The following is a 16,312-nucleotide window of genomic DNA, read 5'->3' as shown; positions in this document are numbered from 1 at the left end:
TGGCCAACATTATCCCCATGGATTAACGTCTGTATTATACTGGTTGTTAAATATTTTGTTAAATACTGCTTTCTATGACAATTTTATTGAGGTATGATTGAAATTAAACTTCGCATATTTAAAGTGTAAAATGTGGTAAGTTTTGACATATGTATATACCTGTGAAACCATCACCATAATCAAAGTGATGAACATACACAGCAACAGAAACAATTAACAAAATGAAAAAGCTGTATACCAAATGGGAGAAAATATTTGCAAATCATGTATCTACTAAGGGCTTAATATTCAAAATATATAAAGAACTCCTACAACTCAATAGCAAAAAAATAAATAAATAATCTAATTTAAAAATGAAGAGAGGGTCTGAATAGAGCTTTTTCCATGGAGGAAAAACAGATGGCCAACAGGTACATGAAAAGATGCTCAATATTACCAATCATCGGGGAAAAGCAAATCAAAACCAAAACGAGGTATTACCTCATACCTGTTAGAATGGATACTACAAAAAAGACAAAAGATAAGTGTTGGAGAAGATGTGGGAAAAGGACTGTGCACTGTTGGTGGGAATATAAATTGGTGCAGCCACCATGGAAAAATGTATGAAGATTCCTCAAAAAATTAAAAATGAACTACCATATGATCCAGTGTTGTGGGTATTTATCAAAGGGAAATAAAAACATTAACTTGAAAAAAACAAAAACAAAAACACTCACTTGAAAGGATATCTATACCCCCCTGTTCACCGCAGCATTATTTCAGTAGCCAAGACATGGAAGAAATTAAGTGTCCATCAGTGGATGAATGGATAAAGAAGATGTGGTATATAAACACAGTGGAGTATTACTCAGCCATAAAAAAAGGAAATCTTGCCATTTGCAATAACATGGGTAGACCTTGAGGGCATTAAGCTAAGGGAAGCAAGTGAGACAGAGAAAGACAAATACCATATGATCTCATTTATATGTGAAGTCTAAAAACAAAAACCAAGCTCATAGATACAGAGAACAGATTGGGGGTTGTTGGAGGCAGGGGGTGGTGGGTGGAAGAGATAAGTGAAGGTCATCAAAAGTCCAAACTTCCAGTTGTAAAGTAAGTCCTGGATATGTAACATATAGCCTGGTGACTACAGTTAACAATACTGTATTTTATATTTGAAAGTTAAGAGAGTGGATCTTAAAAGTTCTCATCACAAGAAAAAGATGTGTAACTATGTGTGATGATGAATCTTAGCTAGACTTAGTATAGTCATCATTTCACAATATATCCATAAATTGTATCATTATGTTGTACACCTGAACTAATGTTATATGTCAGTGATATTTCAATTTAAAAAAAATGAACATATCCACCACCACCCCTAGAAGTTTACCCATGTGTTTTGTTTTTTATTTAATCCTATCCTCCCTCCCCTCTCTATTTTCCCAAACCCTGTCTTTAGGCAACCACTGATCTGCTTTCCGCTACCATATATTAGTTTGAATTCTCTAGAATTTCCTTATGTAAATGGAATCATACACTAAATACTATTTTGTGTCTGTCTTCTTTCCCTCAGCATAATTATTATAAAATTCATTCTAGGTTATCACATGTATCAGTAGTTCATTTCTTTTTATTGCCAAGAGTTTTCCATTGTCTGAAAATACCACAGTTGATCAATTCACCTGTTGAGGGGCAGTTGGATTGTTTCCAGTTTTTGGCTGGAAAAAATTGTTTTATGATTTTACACTTCTAATACTGTATGAGAGTTTCTGTTTCTCCACATCCACAGTAACATTTGATGTGGTAAGCTTTTTCATTTTAGTGATTACAGTAGGTGCACTGTGGTATCTCATTGTGGTTAGAATTTTCATTTCCCTAGTAACTAATAATATTGATGTCTTTTCATGTGTTTAGTTGCCATCCATATATTTGATGACATTTTTGTTCAAATTGCTCACTCGACTTGGGGTGAGGGTAAGGGGTTTGCTTTGTTATTTTTGATTTTGAGTTTCTTTATTCTGTATAGAACTTCATTATCTCATATATGTTTTGCATAGTTTCCTCCTAGTTTTTTATTCATCTTCTCATTCTTTTAGCAGGATCTTTCCATAAATAGAAGTATTTTGTTTTGTCTTTTTTTAAGTAAGCTCCATGCCCAACATGGGGCTTGAACACATGACCCCAGGGTCAAGAGTCACATGTTCTATCAACTGAGCCAGCCAGGCACCCCTCAAAAAATAGAAGTTTTTAATTGTGATAAGATCCACATTATTAACTTCATTTATTATGTCATACTTTGGTGTCATTTCTAAGAAACATGAGCCCAACCCAAGGTCACAAGACTTTCTCCTATTTTTTTTTCTTCTAAAAGTTTATATACACCTTCATGTTTTACATTTAGGCCCATGATCCATGTTGAGTTAATTTTTGTGTATAGTGTCAGATATGGATCAAATCATACTGTTTTGTTTGTTGGGTTTTTTTTTTACAATGGATATCTAAGTGTGCTTGCTCTTTTTTTTTTTTAAAAAGACTTCTGGTCTGTATATATGGGTTGAACTTCTTTATCATTGAGTTAAAAGCACAAGGCTTATGCCATAGATTTCAGTTTTTAAATGATACCATTTAATAATTAGTCCTAATTTTGTTTTGCTTATAGCAGGGCCATTCTAATTGCTTTGAAACCATAGATCATAGTTGGTGCCAATTTTAAATTTTTACCAAGTTTTACGTGGTTCTACTTACTAAGCAGTGTCTGCCGAGAAGGGTTATTTGTGAATGAACATATTCACTCTTTTTTTTTTTTTAAAGATATTATTTATTTATTTGCGAGAGAGAGAATGAGATACAGAGAGCATGAGAGGGAGGAGGGTCAGAGGGAGAAGCAGACTCCCTGCCGAGCAGAGAGCCCGATGCGGGACTCGATCCCGGGACTCCAGGATCATGACCTGAGCCGAAGGCAGTCGCTTAACCAAATGAGCCACCCAGGCGCCCCAATACTTATCATTTCTTCTTTTTTTTTTTTTTTAAAGATCTTTTATTTATTTATCTGAGAGAGAGAATGGGAGACAGAGAGTATGAGAGGGGGAGGATCAGAGGGAGAATCAGACTCCCTGCCGAGCAGGGGGCCCGATGCGGGACTCGATCCTGGGACTCCGGGATCATGACCTGAGCCGAAGGCAGTTGCTTAACCAACTGAGCCACCCGGGCGCCCCATATTCACTCGTTTATTCATTGACAAACATTTGTTGAAGGATTACTATGAGTCGTGTAATGTTCTTATTATTAGGGTCATTGCAGTGAATTCGATAGAGTTGCTGCCCTCAAGGAGTTACTTTCCATTATGAGAGATAGACAATAAAGAATAAGTGTTTGCCAGGCTATAAATTTTAAAATAGAGGATCAAGGGACAGAAAGTCATGGACATGACCTAGGGGCCTTGTTTTTTAGGATCATTGGTGTCTCAAGTCAACATATTCAGAAAGACCAAAAGAAAGGGATGGAATAAGTCATGTTTATATCTAAACAAGATATTCCAGGCAGAGCAAAGATAAACTCAAAGACACTAAAGAGGTGTATTTGGCATGTTTTATTTTTTAAATTTTTTAAAAACGATTTCATTTATTTATTTGACTGAAAGCAGGAAAGAGAGTGAGAGAGCACAAGCAGGGGGAGCCGCAGAGGGAGACAGAAGCAGGCTCCCTGCTGAGTGGGAAGCCCAAGGGGGGGCTCGATCCCAGAACCCTGAGATTATGACCTGAACCAAAGGCAGATGCTTAACCGACTGAGCCACCCAGGTGCCTGGTTCTTAGGTATTTAAATTAAGAATCTTAAACAGTGAGGAAACCCTCAATACTATCCAGTTTTAAGATTGCCAGTGGATTCCATCTTCAAAGCCCACTTCGACTGGATTGGTAGTGAAGGCCTGGAGCCGCACTCACCCAGTTTTTTCTGCAAAGGTCCAGATCATAATAAATATTGTCAGCTTTGTGGGACATACTGTCTCACTCGACTCTGTTGTTTTGCAAAAGCAGCCTAGATGGTATGCAAACAAATACATGTGAGCGTGCTGTGCTCCAATCAAACTTTTGTTCTACGACAGGAGGTAGGCTGGACTGGTGTGGCGTTGAGTCGCCTTGCTGGGATCTTTCCGAGGAACACACCTTAGCAAGTCTGTCCCGAGCTTACAGGGAGCCCCTGAGCCATGTACTTGCCACTGGGAGTTACAGCAACCTCCTCACATTACTGATTAGACCGGACAAGTTCTCACAAGCTGTTAGTGGGAAGTTAGATCTCCAGGCTCAGTTTTGTTACACTAGCCTGCCCTTACTCCTTCGGGTTTGCCACAAATTATTCTACATACAGGACAGTCTTAGAGTTCTGAGGGTTACCGCCCTGTCCAAGCACAGCCCGGGTGGCTAGACCCAGCCGAGCCTGAATGGCAGGATTTCCTGGGAAGCCGCTGGTAATGTCCAGAGTTAGCAATGAGAGCTTCTGAGGAGCTTTCTCACCTTCTGTCTGTGCCACAGAAATGCAAATGAAAAACTCAGCCGTTTGTCTCTGGATCTGGAGCACAGAGGGTAGTGGAGATCTGCCGCGTTCCCCTGCCACTGACCAGTCCTCACAGTGGGAGAGGAGAGAGGAGCCTGGCCCAACTAGGGAAGAAAAGCAGGTCTTTAACACAAGGCACATGTCGAAGGGGCTGGGCGGTTAATTGCAGAAGGGTATACCAAGATGATCCTTTCTCCTATTTTCAATTTTAAACACATCAAACGAGATCTGATTAATTTAGATATAGACTAAACTTGATTTTAAAAGATACCCAAAACTGGGCGCCTGGGTGGCTCAGTCGTTAAGCGTCTGCCTTCGGCTCAGGTCATGATCCCGGAGTCCCGGGATCGAGTCCCACATCCGGCTCCCTGCTCGGCGGGAAGCCTGCTTCTCCCTCTCCCACTCCCCCTGCTTGTGTTCCTGCTCTCGCTATCTCTCTCTCTGTCAAATAAAAAAATAAAATAAATAAAAAATAAATAAATAAATAAAAGATACCCAAAACTATGACAGCATAAATATGATAGAAGTTTATTTTTTCTCTCGTGTAACTGTCTAGAGACAAGTAATCCCGGTGGGTAGGGCGGCAATGGGCGGTCAGGGTCTCCAGTTTCTTGCATCTTATGGCTTTGCCTTCCCCTGCACTGCTGTCTTCATCTGTATGGGCTACACAGGGTCTCATGGCTTTCCAGTTGGCACGGAAGGGGGGAAATAGCAAGTGGGAGGTAGGAAGTTTACTTTTTAAGGAAGTGACACGGAACTAGGGCCCAGCACTTCTGATCACATTTTGTTGCTGAGAACATGGTCACGTGAGAGCCACACCTAGCTGGAAAGGATGCTGGGCAATGTGGCCTCTCTCTGTGTAGCCATGTGCTCAGCTAAGAATCTGTGGATTCTTAAAGGGGGTTCCGAATTAGATGGGAGGCTGGAGTTAGCAGTTTTCCACAGTTTGTTGAAGAGTGGAAAATGTTTTTTTGTCCATTTTCACCTAATGTGTGAATAGTAATGCCTAATGTTCCATAATACTTTAGACATTTAGAATTTTCCTCATACACTGTTTCACTTCATTCTTCAACCTTAGCTTCCTTTAAACTAGACATTATCATTGGAAGTAGACATTATCTTCATATACGAGAAGACTAAGTATGGCTCAGAAAGATGATAAGATTACCCAAAGTCAGAGCTCTGCCCATTTCCAGTCCTCGCAGTCTTTCTTAACACCTAATCCTCTGCAGGGTTTCCTGTTTGTTGGCATTCACCAAATGGAATGTCCCATCATAGCAGAAGTCTGACACTTTAGTGTGCAGGTTAAGTACCTAAGGACCTTGATCAAAATGCCGATTACTTTACCAGACCTTGAGAAATTTTCATTAGGTAGCCCTAGGTATGAAGCCCTAGAATTGCAGTGCTTTGGGAATCACTGCAGTGATCTTGCCTTTTATCATTGCATTTCCTGGAACAGAGAGAGGAGATATTTCATATTTCTGTCTATTTTTTCCTTTGCTTGCCCTCCCCTGCTTATACGCGTTACCTTAAATTTTAGAAGTATTGCTTCTGAAAAATCTTTGCTAATCTCTTTTGAAGCATCTCTAACTCAAAACAAAAAAGAAAACGATGACAAAATGTCAAAAATTAATTTAGGAAGACACCATGGTATCCTCTCAAACACAAGTTTTCAAAGCCCTTGGTTGAGGTAGGTGTTCAGAAGGTGGCTTTATGCTCTGCAATTTGAAAGGAGGAGAGAGAATTTTATTTTTTCATCAAAAATATTTATAATGTATTCATACTATGTGTGTGTGTGTAAGGTACATATATACATATCATTGTTTCCCCAACAGAAATTTCACACAGATTTCTACTTGACTTTATGTTCCCCTCAATTTCCATTAAATCACATTGGGCTTTTTTATTTGCTTTTTTCTCTGTCAGACACCAGGATGAATTTAAACTCCAGTCCCTCTCCAATGGCCTCTCTGATGTATTTGCTACTTTTTACATTCCCTTTCCCTGTAGAATCCGATGGAAATTCCTTTTGCGCCTTTAGCTTTCCCTCAGAGTCAAAAACTTTTGTGTTGCTAATAGAACTCAGCTTCATTAGCATTTCAAATCCTAAAATGCTCTTAGAGAGCTGTGTGTTAGATCTGAGGGGCTCCCCAGCCACAACCTGATTTATAAAACTTGTTTGACTAAAATCTCCAGTGGCCTGTGCCTTTGACCTTATTTCTGCCAGCACATCTCATCAGGAAATCCTTTTCAAGGAGTCTAGAGAAATGCATATGCATAATCTGAGAAGCTTTACTTTTGCCCCTCTTTCTACTCTATATGTTGCCTGTTTGAAAAGCCATACTTTCTTCATCACTTTTGATCGTTAGATCATGGGTAGATGATGGGTCAGAGAATGGGTAGATGGGTAGATGGATGAGTAGATGGATTGATGGACAAGTAGTTGGGTAGATAACTAGGAAGGCAGATGGATTGTTAGATGGGTAAATGGATGAGTGGGCAGATAGGTGAAGTAGATGAATGAGTAGGAGAATGGGATGGATGGATGGATGGATGGATGGAAAGATAAGATAGATAAATAATGCAAGTCTTCTGTCTTACACAATCCTTGTCACTTAATTAACCATAATTGGCCTTGGTGCTCCTGAGGCTGAATACCATTTCTGCAGAAAACAGCAAGTCATGTGATATATGTCCTGCCCCCCACAGGAGAGAACAGGGTGGGGCTTGTAAAAGAATTCATTGCCATTCTGACTCAGTGTCTGATTTGTAAAATAAAAGAAACCATTCTCTTTTATACAAATATATAAAAATGCTTCAATGTAGTGCTACTTAACCAGACATATACAGCACAATCTCTTGGGGAACTTGTCCTAATTGCATCTTCCTGGACCCCAGACGCTGAAATGTGCATCCTGATTGAAAATTGACTTCCCTGACAGAATAGTCTCTGTGCCTGGTAGCAACAGTGTTAGTGCTACATGTCCCCTACTTCATTTTCGTCTTGCAGACATTCCACTAACACTTTTAAAATATTTATTATATCTCAGGCAATGTTGTCCATGCTTCTTACTTGTATTACCTCATTTAATCTTTACCACAACCTTTTGATGTATTTATCATTAATATCACAATTGGTGATACAATTGTCCTGGGCAAATTACCTAACCTCTACATGCCTTAATTCCCTCACCTGTAATTGTGATATTAATTATCACAGGCCCAGGGCCACACAGCTTGTAAGAGGAAAATGGTGGGTTCTCATGCAGTCAGTGGGTGTCCAGATTCTATGGTGCCACCCACCATGCATCTCTCTGATCACTAAGCTGAGCTTTCAGAGCACTGTGGCCCAATTGAACTTTCTGTGATGGTGAAAATGCTCTATATCTGTGCTGTCCCATGAACATGGTAGCCACTAGCCACATGAAGCTTTTGAGCCCTTGAAATGTGGCTAGTGTGACTGAGGAACAAAGTTCTTAGTTGTACTGAATTTTAATTAATTTAAACAGTACAGTTTAAGAGCCAACTAATAGCCTCTCTTCATACATTTGATCTCAAAAAAATGAAGCACTGAATTAAGTATTAAGGTAGGCATCCAGTTATAGACACTCTCCTTTATTAATAATATTAACGTGAAATAATTACAAAGCACTCTCAGAATCCTTTATGCTTCTTTCCATCAGGGAAAAGAGTCTCACTGTTCTTTTAAGCCTTTTGCCAACGAGGCAGCACATCTACTCTTAACTCATTGGAAGATGTATTGAGATGAGACAGAAAAAGTAATTCAGGCAGAATAATACAGGGACATCATGGGCAAGTTGTAGCGTGGTGGTGCCAATGGCATTTGCTCTCAGGAGTCACTGTTATATTTTCCATCTCCTCAATACTGCCATCATATATTAGGGGGGAGAAGGGATTGGTGGAAATAATGGACTTTAAAGCAGGGTTTGGTGGTGGAGGAAAGAAAGTACAGAGGCATCTGATATGCAATCCTGCACCCCTTCTTAAGGACGTGAAGAGGGTGAAGTAGGAAAGTGGGAAATAATGAGCCAAGAGAGAAGAAGAGAGGATTCTGGATGAAGTAATATGATATAAGAGCCATATCATTCTTCACGTCGTATACAAGTTGGAACTGGGTAAAGCTTTTAAAGGAGAGGGAAGATTAAAATGTTAACAGAACCCCAATGAGTAGAGCTGGGTTTTAAAGAGAGAGAAACAAAGCAATATAAAATTCAGTGAAGGGCGCCTGGCAATATAAAATTCAGTGAAGGGCGCCTGGGTGGCTCAGTTGGTTAAGCGACTGCCTTCAGCTCACGTCATGATCCTGGATCACTCGATCCCGGGATCGAGTCCCACATCAGGCTCCCTGATCGGCGGGGAGTCTGCTTCTCCCTCTGACCCTCCCCCCTTCATGCTCTCTCTCTCTCTCTCAAATAAATAAAATCTTTAAAAAAAAAATTCAGTGGAATTGTTAAGAAATGGTTTCAAACAGAAGTGGACAAACTACAGCCCATGGGTTCACGCCAGTCCACTGCCGGTTTTTGTAAATAAAGTTTTATTGAACACACCCATATACATATATGGTTCCTTTATACTATGACGGCAGTACTGAGCTGTTGCAACAGAAACTGTATAGCCTACAAAACCTAATATATTTCCTCTGATCCTAAACAGAAAAAAGTTTACTTTTTTACTCCATTTTAGAACAAAAGGGGAGTATGTATGTATGTATGTATTTATTTATTTATTTATTTATTTTTAAAGATTTTATTTATTTGACAGAGAGAGACACAGCAAGAGAGGGAACACAAGCAGGGGGAGTAGGAGAGGGAGAAGCAGGCTTCCTGCCAAGCAGAGAGCCCGATGCGGGGCTCGATCCCGGGACCCTGAGATCATGACCTGAGCCGAAGGCAGACACTTAACGACTGAGCCACTCAGGCACCCCTAAAAGGGGAGTAGTTATGAACACAACCATTTTGGAGTACAAATTTGTGTGATCATGCCCATCGTCTTTGATAGGGCAATACTGCTACTAGAATTTTACCCAGCAATATTTTGGTACACATACCCACAGGGCTTCTTAAACACTGAAAACCTGGAAACAAGTTAACTGCTCAATAGGTGAGCATTGGCCAAATGAATTACAGTTCATTAATATAAAGAGATACTGTTCAGCTTTTTTTTTTTTTTTTTGGTTTTTTATTTTATTTTTGTTTTGTTTTGTTTTTAGATTTATTTATTTGAGAGAGCGAGCGAGTGCGCATGTGCATGCAAACGTAGGGGGAGGCAAAGGGAGAGAATCCTCAAGCAGACTCCCCACTGAGAATGGAGCACAAGTCGGGGCTCAATCCCAGGACCCTGAGATCATGACCTGAGCCAAAATCTGTTAACATTTTAATTCCGACACTCAACCCACAGAGCCACCCAGATGTCTCTTGTTTTTGTTTTTTTTAGTGAGAGTTCTACATGCACTATTTATTATGAAGGGATTTCAAGAAATATTGCTAAATAGAAAAATGTTACAGAACAGTATGTGTTTTTATTATGTTTGTGCAAAAGCAACAACCCCCTGAAAAGACATACAAATATATGGCCAGCAACTTTTTACTTTGTATCTTCTAGGCCAGACTATGAGTTTTTATGAAGGTGTACCACTTTTTTTTTTTTAATTTTTTATTTCCAGTGTAGCTAACATACAGTGTTATATTAGTTTCAGGTGTACAATATAGTGATTCAGGATTCCATATATTACTCAGTGCTCATCAAGATATGTGTACTCTTAATCCCCATCACCTATTTCCCCCATCCCTCTATCCCCCTCCCCCTCTGGTAACCATCTGTTTGTTCTCTATAATTAAGAGTCTTTTTTTTTTTTTTTTTTGGTTTGTCTCTTTTTTTTCTTTCCCTTTGTTCATTTGTTTTGTTTCTTAGATTCCATGTATGAGTGAAATCATATGGTATTTGTCTTTCTCTGACTTGTCTTATTTCACTTAGCATTATACTCTCAAGATCCATCCATGTTGTTGCAGAATGTATATTACTTAAAAAAAAAAATCAAAATGAGAGGGAAAAAAAAAACAAAGATAGGTTTCTCCCAAACTGAGGGATTCCATAGTGAGGCATTCAGGAGGGCAAGTCTTTAAGCTTCAAGTTGGAACCAACAGAAACTGTTGGACTTGAAGAGATGTCTTTATGAGTCATGAGTCATGCACAGCAAAAACAGAGAAGTGCTAGAGAAAACAAATCACGGGTAGAAAGGGAGAAGTGTGCCCCTTGTCTTGGGGAATGGTGTTTGTAAGTACCCGGGTGGGAAGACTTCATCGAGGAAACTGGAAAAAAACAGGAAGCTGGGGAGAAAGAAACCAAATGAAAGAAGGACACAGTGGCCAACGCTCAAGATGGAGAAACATTTTTGAGGAAGAACAGATGTTCCTTGGGATTCTGAGAAGACCCAGTCTCTACACGGATGCGTAGATACACTCTGCGAATTCCTGTTTGCAGAGTGCTTTGGTGTCTTCTGCTATAAGATCCGTGGCCGTCAACAGTCCTGGTACGTTAGGAGGTGTTCAGATGGAAGGGCCAGAAGCAGTTTCCATGTGTTGATGAGTGTTAGAACTTCTCCCAGCCAGCAGCACAGCAAGCCGCTCTGCCTGGTGGCATGGAAGCCCCAGGAACAGCCTCAACACTCACCTTATGCTGGCAGCCCATCCCTGCCTTGGCTTCCCGGCCGAAACATACACATCACTCAGGGCTAGCCATCTATTTTTCTGGCAAAACTGTGGCAAGAGGAGTTTATATGAGATTAACGGTTACAAAACGAACAAATAAATAAAAACAAAGCAAACCCCCAAAACATGGAAGAGGCAGGTGTGTCTTTTCAAATGATACGTGTCTACCTCCCTCCACCGCACCCCCATGTCTGCCTGCACTTGGGTGGATATGTCTGCGCCTGTGAGCATCTTTTTATTTAGACATCACAAGGCATTTGACCAATTTTGAACACGGCTGGCTTCAGTACTGGTACACAGAGAGATGCCTGCTCTTCCTACATAAAACTCTCCAGTTCAAACATGTTTGCAGAGCATGATTTATGGTGTTTCTTTCTGGATTGTCCAGTGGGTAATTGCTATACGAAAACCAGAGAAACAGATGTAGACCCTGAACCTTGGCTATAAATTTTTGTTTTATGATTATGGGTTTCAAATGTGCTGTGTCACACTGACAAATATACGGTTACTCTGAAACAAAGTGGATTTTGGTCTCAAACTTTTGCTTTTTTGTTTGTGGTTGGAAATACTTTTAGTAGAGTTTCTTTTATCATTGATCAAACACAAAACAGAAGAGAGGACACATATCAGAATGTTATCTTATGCCGTACCAAGAGAATATTTGGGAAAGGTTTCTTCCAACTGTTGGATTAATGTTTAAAAGAGGCGTTAATAATTTAAACTTCATTTATCCCCAAATTAACTAGGCCATTTTTTACCTTCTACCTACTCATTAATCTTTATCGTACATGGATATGTTATTTAAAGAAGTGGCTTATTTGTATATCCTTCCTAAATTTTACTTAAGATGAAGAATTTGCAGGAAGACTGGTTTTCCAGAAGTGTAAGAATTAGATTTCCTGATGAAGACATGATAAGAAACATGTGGCTAAATTTGGGGGCTGCTTTATAAATTAATACTTGGATTAAATAATAGCTCTAATAGTTGCCATCAGCATAATTAACTCATGATGAGAAATGATGAATAGATTAGTGAGTGTTGTTGCACTATCAGAAACCCATAATATTCTATTCACACGGATTGAAATAAAAGATGAGCATTCAAAAGCCCAAGTTTATTCCTCTACAGTTAAGAGAACCCCAAGGTGATTATAAATTTAAAATTTTCTCACTCGTGCAAAGAAAGAAAACACCCAATCTCTTAACCCTACCCCCCCCACCCGCCCCGCACACTTTATGATTGTTTTTGTGCCATGACATAATATTGAGGGTAGAAATTAGGGAGCAGTCTTTTCCCTTCCTAGATGAGGCTGATCCTCTAGCTTTAGAATTGAGAGTAGGGGTGCCTACTCAGTCGTTAAGCGTCTGCCTTCGGCTCAGGTCATGATCCCAGCGTCCTGGGATCGAGCCCCGCATCGGGCTCCCTGCTCCGCGGGAAGCCTGCTTCTCCCTCTCCCGCTCCCCCTGCTCGTGTTCCCTCTCTCGCTGTGTCTCTGTCAAATGAATAAAGAAAATCTTTAAAAAAAAAAAAAAAGAAATGAGAGTAAACAGAATTTGGGAGACACCATCCCCATCTGCATCTCCTTGTGACCAGAGCACCCTACCCTTTGGAAAGATGCTGGGGCAGGCAGTGGCGTGCCCTCCGCTGGGGGAGCAGATACCTGAAGACACACACCTGGCCCGGGAGCCATGTTTCTCCTCTCTTAATGCTTCCTGCCGTGCTTCAAAATGTAGCTGCTTCCTCAGGTTTTCTCAGACACCTTTTCAGTCACCTCCATTATCGCATACAGGATGAGTCCAGTTTCCAAGGGACTCTTCAGCAAGCATTTGGAGCTGTAAGTGCACGCACGCAGAGGTTGGTACATAATGTGGTGCTTTGTGTATCTTTACAACTATCTTAATGACAGTGTGTTAAATGTTTTGTAAATTCCTCTGTGCTCCTTGCTGAAGACGTGTGTTGTCTTTGTAGTTAAAGGGTTTCTTTACAAACCTCTGCTACGAAATGATGGCCACTTGAAAGAGAGAGAGAAAGAGAATAACAAACATAGTTTCAGCAAAATCTCACCCCTCCATCGCCCTGGACTTTTCAATAGCAAGAACTGAGCGTGCTGGGCTGAAAATTGTTTTAATGTACCTTCATAAAAGGGTCTTTGACTTGGTAAGTGTGTATGATGCATACTTTTCATGTTACACCGTGAGTGCCACTTAGCAACTCCTGGAGACAGCAGCCGTTCAGCATGGGGCGGGGTGCCCCCTGACAGGCTTCTAAAAGGCCTGGATGCCAATGAACATTCCAGCACTATCCACAGAAAGGAGACTGGGGCAGCGCTCTTCCCCGCAAGGGGTAAGGAAACTGTCCCTCATGCCCACCCGCTTGCCTGCCCTGTTTTGTGGGAGAATTGCAAGTAAAGACTGGAGGGGTATTAGAGGAGGTTGGGTGTTTTCATTCCTCCACAGTTTCCTTTCTTCGATGTACTTTGTTGAAGCAAGTTGCGCAAAGTGGCTGCAACGTGTATTGGCTCTCCCTTTGAAAGCTCTCTGCCTGAGTTTATTTGTAAATTTTGCATCTGTCCTGCTCTGTGTTTTAGGACAGGCTAAAAGGTTTCTCCTTCCTCTAGGTTGGGTCAATATGGGACGTATAAAAAAGGGTCTCTTTCTCTTAAAATTATTCTAATAAATAACCGAGATTGGGCGGGGGCTAATATTGGTGTAAACAGGCCCTTGGAAATATAAAACCTTCACACTTAACCAGTTTTCCCAAAATATGTGTTTAATTATGTGGTGGTGGTGGTGTGTGTGTGTGTGTGTGCATGAGATGACAAAGGTCACCAACAGGCTATTCGGGGTGCAAGGCTGTGGGAACAGCAAAGTAATTTTCAGTGGACTGGGATCCCAGGGAGTTGGGTGCTAGTCATTGTTCGGAGCTTTGAGGCCTCAGACAGGTCTCAGCCTCCCCTCCCAGGGCTTGTTTCCCTCGGTGAAAAATAAGAGGATGAAATGAGACAGTACTTGTTGCAGGATACATACTGAGCGCCATAGAAGCACTTTGCGGGGAGGGAGGGGTGCTCACAGCAACCCACTGAAGTGGGTAGTAATATATCCCCATTCTACGGATGAGAACGCTGAGGCTCAGAGAGGTTAAATACTCATCCCAGATCACACAGCTGGTAAGAAGTAGAACTGGAATTTAATCTATTTCAGCTTGAGTCCCACATCCACTCTTGACCACGCTGTTTTCTCCCATCAGGACCTGAAATCAAATCCTGTACACTGTGTGATTCTGTGTGTGTGCTTGGAGGCAGGAGTCACTAATTCTTGACTGTTGCATACAGACCTGAGAGAAGGTTTAAAAAGTAAATGAATCCAGAAAGCTGGATTTTTTTTTACTCCAGAGCAAATGCAATCAATCCCTTCGGCCAGTGCTTTGCAAGAGGGATGGTGGCGGGGGGGTGGGGGAGAGTTATCAAATGGAAAGTTTCTCAACCCAAGGCTTCCCCGAGGAGTAGCTCTCCTCTGCTCTACAGTTCAGGGCTTGCCTGTGCTTTTTCGGGAGTGGAAAAATACATAAGTTACAAGGAATTTAACAGACAGGCGGGCGCACAGAGGAATTTACAGGGTGGGCTGGGGGCGCGGGGGTGGGCAGGCGGCGAGCCGGCGGGGGGGGGGGGGGACCCGCGCTTCCAAGCTAAGCCGCCGCGAATAAAGAAAGGCGGAAAGGGAGCGAAGTTGGCGGCTCAACGCGAGCCGGGAGCGGTGTCCTGGCTCCTCCCCTGCCCGTTTTAAAAGCACTTCTTGCATTGTTTTTCAGGTGAGAAATGGGAAAGAAAGAGGCGGCTTGCGCACTCGCCCGCTGCCTGCCTCTCTGGCTGTCTGCTTTTGCAGGGCTGCTGGGAGTTTTTAAGCTCTGTGAGAATCCTGGGAGTTGGTGATGTCAGACTCGTTGGGTCATTTGAAGGTTAGCAGCCCGGGAAGGGTTCACCGAAAGTTCACTCGCATATATTAGGCAATTCAATCTTTCATTCTGTGTGACAGAAGTAGTAGGAAGTGAGCTGTTCAGAGGCAGGAGGGTCTATTCTTTGCCAAAGGGGGGACCAGCATTCCCCCATGCGAGCTGTTTGAGGACTGGGATGCCGAGGACGCGAGCGAGCCGGGCAGGGTTTGTCTGGGCACCGTCGGGGTAGGATCCGGACCGCATTCGGAAGGCTTTTTGCAGGCATTTGCTTGGAAGGAGAACTTGGGATCTTTCTGGGAACCCCCGCCCCGGCTGGATTGGCCGAGCAAGCCTGGAAAATGGTAAATGATCATTTGGATCAATTACAGGCTTTTAGCTGGCTTGTCTGTCATAATTCATGATTCGGGGCTGGGAAAAAGACCAACAGCCTACGTGCCAAAAAAGGGGCAGAGTTTGATGGAGTTGGGTGGACTTTTCTATGCCATTTGCCTCCACACCTAGAGGATAAGCACTTTTGCAGACATTCGGTGCAGGGGAGATCATGTTTGACTGTATGGATGTTCTGTCAGTGAGTCCTGGGCAAATCCTGGATTTCTACACTGCGAGTCCGTCTTCCTGCATGCTCCAGGAGAAAGCTCTCAAAGCATGCTTCAGTGGATTGACCCAAACCGAATGGCAGCATCGGCACACTGCTCAATGTAGGTTTATTTTTTCCCTTCTTCTACCAAGAAAAAAAAAAATGAATTGTCTCTCTTGCATGCAATAAAGACATTGGAAACAAACTGCACTGGTAGCAAGACAAAGGATTTAATGATTTAATGCTGAAAGGGTGTGATATGCTGGCGTGCATATTGATTCCCTCTGCTGAAAATTTCCTCTTTGATGTTTTCTTCCCAAACAACCCCTCCCGACCCCCACTCCTCTCCTTACCAACCTTACAGTCTCTTGAAAACAGTTTTAAAAATATGCATGGAGGAGGGGGGAAAAAAAAGTAGAGTGTGACCACAGGACTTTGAAACATTCTTCAAATAAGGCAGTTTGACACATTGTGCAGTTTTTACTAAGATGTATGCAGTGGGGAATTTAACTTTGCTGTTCT

At 41.7% G+C, this 16,312-nt stretch overlaps 1 protein-coding gene across 2 annotated transcripts in view; it reads left to right on the top strand.

The window, feature by feature from the left end:
• The window catches only part of RARB (retinoic acid receptor beta), a 464,566-nt gene that overhangs the window by 282,751 nt on the left and 165,503 nt on the right, over nt 1-16,312 (top strand). Inside the window, exon 1 of one of the 2 annotated variants that reach the window (XM_034993620.1) lies at nt 15,233-15,911. The exons of the other annotated variant lie outside the window; for it this stretch is intronic. Within the exon in view, the coding sequence (XP_034849511.1) occupies nt 15,755-15,911 (157 nt within the window). The 5' untranslated portion in view covers nt 15,233-15,754. Of the gene's footprint in view, nt 1-15,232; nt 15,912-16,312 lie in introns of those variants that run through there. 2 annotated transcript variants of the gene reach the window in all.

This window comes from Mirounga leonina, unplaced genomic scaffold (assembly GCF_011800145.1).
Source record: "Mirounga leonina isolate KUSES-001 unplaced genomic scaffold, KU_Mleo_1.0 Mir_115, whole genome shotgun sequence".
NCBI lineage: Eukaryota > Metazoa > Chordata > Mammalia > Carnivora > Phocidae > Mirounga > Mirounga leonina.
This window is presented reverse-complemented; position numbering and strand designations above follow the sequence as displayed.